This window comes from Triticum aestivum, chromosome 2A (genome assembly GCF_018294505.1).
Source record: "Triticum aestivum cultivar Chinese Spring chromosome 2A, IWGSC CS RefSeq v2.1, whole genome shotgun sequence".
NCBI lineage: Eukaryota > Viridiplantae > Streptophyta > Magnoliopsida > Poales > Poaceae > Triticum > Triticum aestivum.
The window spans coordinates 767,286,187-767,297,773 of record NC_057797.1 but is presented as its reverse complement, the minus strand read 5'-3'; the positions used below and the strand labels follow the sequence as shown (position 1 = coordinate 767,297,773).

At 49.2% G+C, this 11,587-nt stretch overlaps 1 protein-coding gene across 1 annotated transcript; it reads left to right on the top strand.

Moving 5' to 3' along the window:
• The first annotated feature begins 1,563 nt into the window (after positions 1 to 1,563).
• Positions 1,564 to 2,759, top strand: LOC123186580 (dof zinc finger protein 2). Its single transcript, XM_044598319.1, has 2 exons — positions 1,564 to 1,917; positions 2,010 to 2,759. The coding sequence occupies exons 1-2, from the start codon at positions 1,813 to 1,815 to the stop codon at positions 2,538 to 2,540; spliced, it is 636 nt and encodes a 211-aa protein (XP_044454254.1). The 5' UTR covers positions 1,564 to 1,812; the 3' UTR covers positions 2,541 to 2,759.
• The last annotated feature ends 8,828 nt before the right edge of the window (positions 2,760 to 11,587 follow it).

Below are 11,587 nucleotides of genomic sequence, written 5' to 3'. Positions count from 1 at the left end.
CTACACTTCTTCCTGGGCATTGAAGTTGCACACCAGTCTCGTGGCAGTTTAGCTCTCACCCATAAGAAGTACTCCCTTGACCTCTTGCGCCGTGCTGGTATGCTCAAGTGTAAGCCATCCCCCACGCCCATGTCCTCTACTGATAAGCTCTGGGCTACTGCTGGTACTATTCTGTCTCCTACGGATGCTACAGAGTATCGGAGTATTGTTGGTGGCTTGCAGTATCTGACTATCACACGTCCCGATCTTTCCTTTGCGGTTAACAGGGTGTGTCAGTATCTTCATGCCCCTACTAATTTGCACTGGTCTGCTATGAAGCGCATTCTTCGTTATGTGCGCCTCACTATCTCCTATGGTCTTCATCTGCGACCTAGTTCCTCTGCTGTTCTATCTGCATTCTCAGATGCTGATTGGGCTGGGTGTCCGGATCACAGGCGATCCACGGGGGGATATGCTGTATTTTTGGGTCCTAATTTGATCGCCTGGAGTGCACGCAAGCAAGCCACTGTTTCTCGCATCAGCACAGAAGACAAGTACAAAGCCGTTGCCAATGCGACTGCTGAGCTTATCTGGATTGAGTCTTTGCTTCGAGAGCTGGGAATCTCCCAGTCACATCCTCCGGTTCTTTGGTCTGACAACATCGGTGCTACGTTTTTTTCGACAAACCCGGTGTTCCATGCACGAACCAAACACATTGAGATTGACTATCATTTTGTGAGGGAACGTGTTGCACAGAAGCTACTACAGATCAAGTTTATCTCCTTGAAGGATCAACTTGCCGACATCTTCACCAAGCCTCTACCTTCTTCCATGTTCGAGGTCTGTAAGCGCAATCTCAACCTCTTAGATGCATCAGGAGTGAGTTGAGATTGAGAGAGGGTGTTAGACTTTGTAACGTAGCCCAACTGTGTAAACTATATATTGTGTAACCTTATAAATATACTCCCTCCGGTCTTTTTTAGTTCGCGTATAAGATTTGACTGAAGTCAAGCCTCGTAAAGTTTGACCAACTTTGTAGAAAAAAGTGCCAACATTCACAATCTGAAATCAATACCACTAGATGTGTCATGACTTAAAGTTTCATATTATATAGTTTTAGCATGACAGATGTTGATATTTTTTCATATAAACACGGTCAAACTCTGTGAAGTTTGACTTCAAAGAATTCTAATATGCAGAGTAAAAAATACTGGAGAGAGTATGTGATAGGCCACCCCTAAAGGGTTGAGCCAGTTTCCACAAATCCTACGTTTAATCAGGCAAGGAGAGCATCTGGTTCTCCGGCCGTACGTCCATGCCGCGTCACCGCGCCGGCTTCTATATATAAGACACCCATCGGACACACGGCCTCGCATAGGTTACTACCACTAGTAGGCCACGACCAACCGCTCCCGTCGCTCCATCGATCCGTCAGCTCCATCATCTGCCGATTGCCGCCGCCGCCCATCCATCTCACACTGACCTCTACGTCTCACAACCCTTCTAGCTCATCCTACCTGGGAGAAATGTTTTTCTCGCTACGAGTAGGGTGTAGCTTGCTGATCACCGCGCGCGGCCGCCCGCTGCTCGTTTTAAGGCGGCCTGATCCGTCAGCTCCATCCTGCATCTGATTGCCGCCGCCGCTTGCCGCCCATCCAGCTCACACCGACCGCTACGTCTCACTCTCTCCTCCCTCTCCTAGGCGATTGCCTAGCGACGGGGTACGGGCAGAGCTAGCTAGCTGGTGATCACCACGCGCGCTCGCAGGCCGCAGCTCGTTTTAAGCCGGCCGGGCCGGACACGGCATGCGCTGCCCCACCCGCACGCCAAACGATGGCTCCAGCTTCCGCCTCGCTCCTTCCCGCCGCCAGCGCCAAGCGCCCCTTCGCCCCCGACTCTGCCACCGACGCTGCTGAGAAAGAGCAACCACTCGCGCAGGTCAGTCTCTGCTCAGTCCTCACTCTATCTCTCTCTTCTCCGGCAAGCGACGTACATACTGATGCGCGCGTGTGGTGAACTGTGGTGACCAGGAGAGCGCGGTGACCAAGAAGAACGGACAGAACCAGCAGCAGCAAAAGCTGGAGTGCCCGCGGTGCAGCTCCACCGACACCAAGTTCTGCTACTACAACAATTACAGCACCACGCAGCCGCGCCACTACTGCCGCACCTGCCGCCGCTACTGGACGCACGGCGGCACGCTGCGCAAGGTCCCCGTCGGTGGCGCGTGCCGCCGCGGCTCCGGTAGCAGCAGCAAGCGCCGCAGATCTTTCGCCGAGCCCCACACGCCCTCCTCCGGCTCGCCACCACCGCCGCAGCCAAAACAGCAGGACACGCTGCCGCCGCTCCCTGTCTTCCCGCTCCTGACCGACGGCGCCGTCTACCTGCCGCAGTTCGACCTCGGGCTCGGCGGGTTCCCATGGACGGCACCGGCGGCCACGGACAACCTCTACGACGGGCTCGCGGCGCCGTGGGGTGGCTGTGACGGGGCGCTCGCCCCCACCGGCGCTTGGGACGACTTCGGCGGCCTCGTGCTCACCTGCCCGCCGCCTGCTGGGAACTGACCAGCGTCATCATGTCAGTCAGCGTGTTGCCGGCGAGTTCGAGGCTCCTGTTTTATCATCGCAGCCCCGATCTAGTGCTAATTTGAACGGGAAATTGTACATCTCCTGTAACCAACTACACCACACTAATTGTCTGATTACCTGGCTCGATTCATTTCAGGTTATATTTGCATGTATCAATGTATGGATGTGGCTAGCAAGCGCATGAGTATCAGGCAAGTTGTTCTAGATACTTTTCCTCGTGATTTCCAATGTTTTGGTGTTCTAGATAAACCTCATCAGTGACGGAATAGTAATGCATGCAACTTGAGTCGAGCAACGTTTGTGATTAGTCAAGCAATGGCGTTTTTCTTCTTCCAACTGTAGTAGTGGTGCTCAGTCAGTGACCGGACAGAAGAGAGAAAGAAAAACGTGATCCAATCAGACTTCTCATATTATTTTTATACGTCCGGATTGTGCGCGAACCCTTGTATACATCTCAAATATGAGAAGGATATGAGGGCTCGCGGACGCGCCCGGACATTCCGCCACGTAGGAAGCGACCTCATCCCGGACCATCTTTTCTTTTTTAATCATTATTTTATTTCTCTCTCTTCATCTCCATCAATCACGTGTAACTGGCCGAACATATGAGAAAGAAAAAAGAGAATTTTGGCTACGCAGATGGACAAATATGGGCTCAAAATAGACACGCCCGGTCACTGACCGGGCGCCAAGTGAATCGCCAAAAGGGGCACAAAATGTTAAACATGGTTTTTTTTTTCTACGACACCACGTGAACACCTTTACATTGTGCAATTCTACTCGTATGTTAACAAAGGAAAAGGAATATGATGCGGCCACAACTAATGTCAGTGGGTTAAAGGAACTATTTTTTGTTATAAGAAAACAAGATGTTGCTTCATTTAATCTTTATGCCAACGAGAAGAAAAAGAAGTCCCTGGACGTGCATGTATTGAAGGGAGGTTATTTTTTTATGAAATAAACATGATATGTTTTTCAGGGTAGACATCCGTATCAAGTTTTGGAGGGATCTTTACAAAACCTCTGTCTTGCGATTTTTCTTCATGAAAATTGTTTAGCGTGTGAGTACCTTCGTCGAGATTGGTTTTCTCATGTTGGGCCGCAAGGCTCAAATCCTCTACTCTGTGTACATCGCGTGCGCGGGTAAGAGGTTGCTGCTACTAAAGGTGTAGTGTCGTGAAGGATCGGGCCGCAACAACAGATCGGATCTCACCACGAGGTTTGGTCCTTATCAGTTGGTATCAGAGCAAAGGTTGTTCACGGTACAATATTTTTCTTCGAGTTCTATTGAATTTTTTACCATGAGGAAAGATTGTAGCTCACAAATGATGATGTCGGCGGAGAAGGATCGATTGCGTGCCTTGCCGTGGTACCAATGCTTTACGCGTGTGCGTGTAGGGCTGGCGAGTTGTGCAACCTTGATGAATTGCTATTCTGGGATGAATTTAGTGAGTCAGACTATGGTTGATGCTTTGAACCTGCCGTTGATTGAACATCCAGAACCGTATGAGCTTTGGTGGAAGGACAAATTTGTCAAGATCATGCATCGCTTGGAGGTACGGTTTATTCTATGTGGATATGGTGATCTAGTCATGTGTGACGTGCTTCCTATGCACATGCATACTTGTTCAATACTGTTAGGAAAACCATGGACAGATAAAAGACAGTTGACATATCATTCAGTTGGAGAATTTTCTTTTGTTCATGGAGGACAATTCGTACCACCTGATTCGTACACATCAGAGAAGTATATGGCTGATCGCAAGAAGCGGGATATTGCTCAAGCTACATCAGAAGAAGAAGAAGCTTGAGGCTGCTGAAATTTTTCCATGTGTCGTTGTAAACAGCTTAGGATATTGTTTATGAAATAGACACAATTTGTTTTTTCAGGATAGACACCCGTATCAAGTTTTGGAGGGATCTTTATAAAACCTCTGTGTTGTGATTTCTCTTCGTGGAAATTGTTTTTCGTGTGGCTACCTTCGTCGAGATTGGTTTTCTCGTGCTGGGCCGCAAGGTTCAAACCCTCTACTTCGTGTACATCGCTTGCATGGGCGAGAGGTTGCGGCTATTGGTGGTGGAGTGTTGTGAAAGATCGGCCGCAACAACAGATCGGATCTCGCCATCGAGGTTCGGTCTACATCAGGTGATATCAGAGCATCAGGTCGTTCACGGCACTATGGAGATGATGGTGAGGGCATCGTCATTCAGTAAGTTAAGCTATGGATTTCAGTTGGAGGAGGAAGGTCGCTAGACCGGGCTTTTTCATACTCGTGTTGTGGTACAGGAGAGATCATGTACCATGACAATTGACCACATGAGTTTGGTCAACGCTGCAAGCATCGAGATGGTGGAGAAGCTAGATCTACCAATGACACCACGAGCACAACCATACTTGTTTCGTTGGGGTCATGAAGAGCTCGGTGTCACACATCAAACAAAGGTACCGTTTTTGTTGGGAAAATATTCTTGCATGGTTTTGTGTGACGTGATTCCGGCACCGATGGTTTCATGTCACTTATTGTTGGGCAAGCCATGATACAAAGAGCATGATGTTGTGTATGATTGTCAAACGCACATATATACCGTCAAGAAGGGTAAGAAGTACGACCTCATGCCCATGGGTTTGGATCGTTTTATTGCTTGGAGGGAAGAGAGAAGATAAAAGAGCAAAAAGAAGAACAAGAAAAGAAGGTCGAAGGTGCTAAAAATTTAATGGTCATCGTTCAATCTGCACATGAAGATATAACTGAAGAGATTGACTCGAAACCGAGGACCGTTTCGCTTCAAGGAGGAGAGGATGATGCGGTCACGACTAGTGTCAGTGGGTTAAAGAAACTATTTTCTGTTAAAAGAAAACAAGATGTTGCTTCATTTGATCTTTATGCCAACAAGAAGAAAAAGAAGTCTCTGGACGTGCATGTATTGAAGGGAGGTTATTTTTTTATGAAATAAATACGATATGTTTTTCAGGGTAGATACCCGTATCAACTTTTGGAGGGATCTTTACAAAACCTCTGTGTTGCGATTTTTCTTCGTGGAAATTGTTTTGCGCGTGAGTACTTTCATCGAGATTGGTTTTCTCGTGCAGGGCCGCAAGGCTCAAACCCTCTACTCTGTGCACATCACGTGCCCGGGTGAGAGGTTGTTCCTATTAAAGGTAGAGTGTCATGAAAGGTCAGGCCACAACAACAAATCAGATCTCGCCACGAGGTTCGGTCCTTATCAGAATTACCAAAACGAATTCGAGAGGACAAAACCGTTGAGGACCACAAAGTCTCTGAAATCTACCTTGGAGGCCAAGGCCCTAGTCTAGCCATACGACTATCATTTATTCCCAAAGTCCTATTTTAGAACTAGCATGTGTGTTCTCTGCATGGTCGCTCTGCATTGGAGGGTGTATACTGATCCACGGAAACAAAAATATCCTAAGTTCCCTTACTTGGAGTATTTTTGGTATCAATCAATTATGACCATTTGGATAATTATGTTGTAAACAAAAAAATATATTTAATGTTGCCATACGTATTTGCGCACCGATTATGGCTGTCGGTGTCAAAACCGGCGGATCTCGGGTAGGGGGTCCCGAACTGTGCGTCTAGGCCGGATGGTAACATGAGGCAAGGGACACAAAGTTTTACCCAGGTTGGGGCCCTCTTGATGGAGGTAAAACCATACGTCCTGCTTGATTAATATTGATGATATGTGTAGTACAAGAGTAGATCTACCACGAGATCGGAGAGACTAAACCCTAGAAGCTAGCCTATGGTATGATTGTTGTTCTGCATGTTGTCCTACGGACTAAAATCCTCCGGTTTATATAGACACCAGAGAGGGTTAGGGTTACACAAAGTCGGTTACAATGGTAGGAGATCTACCTATCCATATCGCCAAGCTTGCCTTCCACGCCAAGGAAAGTCCCTTCTGGACACGGGACGAAGTCTTCAATCTTGTATCTTCGTAGCCTAGGAGTCCGGCTGAAGGTATAGTCCGGCCATTCGGACACCCCCTAATCCAGGACTCCCTCAGTAGCCCCTAAACCAGGCTTCAATGACGATGAGTCCGGCGCGCAGATTGTCTTCGGCATTGCAAGGCGGGTTGCTCCTCCAAGTACTTCATAGAAAATTTTGAACACAAAGATAGTGTCCGGCTCTGCAAAATAAGTTTCCACATATTGCCATAAAGAGAATAATATTTACACAAATCTAATCTGCTGACGCATTCCGTGGTGTGACGCCCCACGGCCAAGCCTTTATTCGAATCGTTTTATTATCCCACCTCAGCGCGTCAGGCGAGGCGGTTTGCTTGGCACGTCTTGTTAAAGCAGAGATCGTGTCCCCTTATTCTGGGATTCTCATCAATACGAGTATGGGTAACCCAACCGCTTCTAGGACTCCTAGACTATAGGCAAGTCCAAACGGCCACGGAGAGGACACTTGATATTCACCCTCTTTATAAAGGGACAAGGCTTTTACTCTTTTCCCTCCCGTGCTCAATCGAATCCTTCCCCCACCTCAAGCTCAAACACCCAAAGTTCAGGTCAGGTGCTCTGAACCTTCCATCATGTCCGGATCTAGCCTTCAAGGCCGATGGGTGCCTTCCTCCGTCATGGAAGAAGACATCAAAAAGTTGAGGGAGGCCAGATATCTGACCGCTGAGGTTTCGCATCGGCTGCCTGCCCGAGGGTAGGCCGTCCCCTCCCCCGAACCCAACGAGAATGTCGTGTTCGTCTCCCACTTCCTCCGAGGTCTAGGCCTTGCTTTGGATCCTTTCGTCAGGGGTTTGATGTTTTATTACGGGCTAGATTTCCATGATCTAGCTCCGGACTCCTTTCTTCATATCACAACATTTATTGTCGTGTGTGAGGCCTTCCTCCGGGTTACCCCTCACTTTGGCCTATGGCTCAAGACCTTTGAAGTAAAGCCGAAGATGATCGAGGGGCAACATGTAGCGTGTGGAGGTGCCTCAATATGCAAGATGACGGGAGCTCCATGGCCCAAAGGTTCCATTCTAGAGGTGTCTGAATTTTGGCAACACGAGTGGTTCTACATCACGGCTCCTAGAAGTGCCAAGTGGGCGGCCGCCCCTGTTTTCCGCTCGGGCCCTCCACCACAGCCGATGTCATGGATCAGCAGAGGTCTGAGCTGGGGTCCAGCCAAGGACGTGCCTATACTGCAAAGCCGCATTCGAGATCTCTTCAATGGAGATTTTAGTTTGGTTGCGGTAATACAAGTTATGCTGGTTCGTCAAGTCCAGCCTTGCAAAGGCCGGCCCCTTCGCTTGTGGGAGTTCAATCCCGAGGGACCGCGTGTCATTCAAAATTTCCTCGATCTGACGCACGAGGAGATGTACAAGTCATTCTTCGGACCTCAGGTAGAGTGTCCGGAAATTACCGAGGACGTGGGCCTGAGCAGTAACCGTGCCGCCGAACAGGTAAGGAATCTTCCGGCCGAACATACCATCTCTCACTTATTACGAAGTTATTTCTGAGAGTTCGCTTTTTGACCAGGACTAGCTAACAAAGGCGAAGTTGATTCGGTGTTCGGCCCCCTCCCTGAGGGTTTGGAGAATCCGGTATTGGAAAAGATGCTCCAGGTCGCACCTTGCCCGGAGCCCTTGAAGGAAGATACTAGGAAGGATAATGCGGGCGGACGCGGGCCCCCAACGCTGCCCATTCTAACCGAGGGAGCGAGCGTCTCCATGAAGGAAGACGACCGGAGGAGGAAAATGACTGCGCCCGGGGATTCGGAAGCCGAAGCTTCCAAACGGGAGAAGAAGTCTCCCACAGAGGGTCCTACCTTGGGGGTGCTTTTGTCGCACAAAGTCTGCGGGGGGATCAATTCTCCAGCGAGTCGTAAGTGACCCGAAATACTTTAATAGTATAGGTATGCCATCTTTTTCTTCTAAGAAAATAACCACTCATATATCTTTGCAGTTCGGGCCTTAGCCCCTCTCAAATGAGCTCGTCTTCGGGGGATCTTCTTCCAGAGATGATGGAGAGCGAAACACCTCCTCCGGACTCCTCCGCTCCGGAAGCGGGCGACCCTGAAGTGTCGTCGCGGAGGGCCTCTCCGAGTCCGATGAGGCCAGAAGATAATCCCATTGACCCCCGAAGCTCCCAATGTCCGGCTCCCGAAGAGAGCAGACAAAAGAGTCCGGCACCGTCTGGTGTGCGATTGGATTTTCTGAGGGAGTTGGTGGGGCGAGCGGCCATCTCAGATGAACACCGTGTGCTGATGAATACGGTGATGAAGAGAATCTCGTCCGCCGAAAGCGGATTGCATGACGCTTTTATGAGTCTACTGACAGGCTTTGAGGTACGTAAAATAATGTATGATAGTCCTGCACATGCTAGGTGTGCCCTGTGTAGATAGTAGCCCCTGAGACTCTGGTTGTCGTCGGAAACGATGACGAACAGAGGATCAGATTCCCAGGTAATAACCATACTGCCTCTATGTGTAGGTGATGGAAGCTCCGGTGGCTAGCCGGACTAACGAGTTTGCCAATTTAAAACGACAGTTGGATGCAGCAGACGCCGACATCGAGCTTGTTAACAAAAGGCTTGACGAGGCACAGGGTAAGTGTCATTATCTGGTAAACACCACATAGTAAGAGCAGCATGATGCCAGTATCTTTAATACGTTGTGACTGCAGATGGAGCTGCCACTGTTGAAGCCTTGCGGGCGGAACTTGCCTGAGCCAAGGAACAAGCGAGGTTTGGTAATGCGGCTGCTTTGAAGGTGGCCGAAGAGTTGAAAGCCGAGAAGACCGCGCATGGCGAGAACCGGGATAAGATGGCCAAGATGGCCATAGAATTAAAAGCCGCCGCCGACCGTTGCCGGGTTCTTGAAAAGGAAAACCTAGCGAAGGCATCGGACCTTGAGACGGCTGCTGTGACGAGGAAAGACATCCGCTCTGCTATGAGGGCGAAGAAGGAGGAGCTGCGGGAAGCCGGGGATATTGTAGCTGGGAAATCCTTTATGTTGCGGAGGAAGTTCGGAGATCCACGGTATGCCACTCTAGATCGGCTGTGGAGTTCAGAGAATGTGTATATGGATTTGGCGGCGAGCGCTGCCGATGCGGCAAAGTACTTCCAGGATCAGACGGACCGTGAAGTAGACCAGCTGTTTTGGAGACAATTCCATTCTCCCGAACGTCCGCTTTCATTGACTGACCAATTAGCTGAATGGGCCGAACTGAATAGGTTGTCCGGACTTGCCATGAGGTCTGTTGTGGATCAGCTATGGCCGGAAAGGCCAAAGCCGAACAGCTATTTCATCTTGGTGCAGCAGTTCCTTGACGTGGTGCCGCGCATTAATGCGATGAAGAGGTCGGCGTGCATAGAGGGCTCACGGATGTCCTTTGCCCGTGTTAAAGCATACTAGGCAGAGATGGATGCTACCACTGTTGCAACGCGGGATTCGGCCATAGGCCGAATGGCTGTTGAGCACTACTTTGAAGAAGTTCTTGAGGGTACTCGTTTGATAGAGACCCAGTGCTCAAAAAATATTATGTTTGAGTAATATGTAATCTCATTGTAAGTGAAATGCTTTTATAAATTTTTATAAGGCAATTTTTATACTTTTGCCTGAAAGTAATATGATGCCTCCTGGGCGGCCGTTTATGTATACATGTGTATAACCTGAAAGATTGCACCCGTCGGCTTCGACCCCCAGGCATATAATGCGGAGGTGCTCGCAAAAAACACGTGTTCACACTTAACCCAATGTCTTGGTCCTATTAAGGAGGTGATAGCGGAGCGAGCGAGGCAACCGGACTATAATGCTTTAACACTTTCACTTAGCCATAGGAGTTTGACAGTGGGGCTACTAGATAGCCCCTGGTGGCTCCGCACTCTCCCGATCCGGGGTGCGTACATGCCTGGCCGGAAAACGGCCCTTCGTTAAGGTGGAGGAATTCTAACATTCCAACAGGTCATCGAGTGGTTGACCAGTCTCACGCTATATCATAACAGTCAGTTTTCGGCTTTCTCTACTGAGGTGCTCGTCCGGATGAACCAGGGCACAGTCGCAGTAGTTCTCCTGGTGCTACCTTAACCGGTAAAGTGGAATGTAAGGCACCAAAACACAGGAGCCGGGCAAACCCAACATTTGACCAAAGACAATGATTCGGAGCTGATGCATATAGGGCCAAACTCGCGACGCCGAACACTCCCTAAGGTATTCGGTCTTTGTGGTATAAACCGGGCCTAAATAATGGCCTTTGTAAGAAGCCCCTTGTGTCCAGGTACGTGCATTGTTCTGGCGTGGCCACATGCCAAGACGTTAGTATCCTTCTCAACGGTGGATATGTATCAACAAGAGACAGTAAAAAAGGTTTATGCAGGGTCTTAATCTAAAAAGAATCCTTGGAGCGGGTCCCTGCTGCACGTCTGCGCCTGTGTCTCCGTTGTGCCGTATCCTGGATGGGTGTAGCACGATGATCGTCTGTAAAACAGAGGAATTTAGGTGAAAAAGTTGTCGTGCAAAAAGATAGTTTTTAAAGAAACCATGTATAATTCAAGATGAGAAAAAATTGCCACTTGTCTGCGCACGTTGAGCCCCTTGTATTGACAAATAGGGGTGTGACAGCTCGCACTTTACCATGATGTTGGATGAGACAGCTCGCACTTTGCTGAAGGGGTTGCCCCCCAACTCCATCGGCTCATGGGCAGAGTTAAAGACCCGGTTTATTCAGAACTTCAAGGATACATGCAAGCAACCCATGTCGATTGTGGATTTAACTAGTTGCAAGCAAGAGGAAGGTGAATCCACGACCCATTGGGTGCGCCGGGTAAAGGAGATGATACATTCATCTGATAAGATGGATGCCGGCTCCGTGGTCTTAATGTTGGAGAAAAATTGCCGTTTTGAACCTCTGAAATAGAAGCTTGGGCGGCTCAAGCATGATTGCAATGACATGGGCCAACTAATGGCGGCTCTGGCCAAATACGCCAATTCTGACAGTACCAAAGATCCCGCGTCCGACGAAGACAAGACAGGGAAGGGAAAAAAGAACGGCAA

Coding starts and splice junctions, on each gene's coding strand:
- LOC123186580 (XM_044598319.1), top strand. CDS start 1,813: ATGGCTCCAGCTTCCGCCTCGCTCCTTCCCGCCGCCAGCGCCAAGCGC. Junction 1,918..2,009: donor AAGAGCAACCACTCGCGCAG/GTCAGTCTCTGC, acceptor TGTGGTGACCAG/GAGAGCGCGGTGACCAAGAA.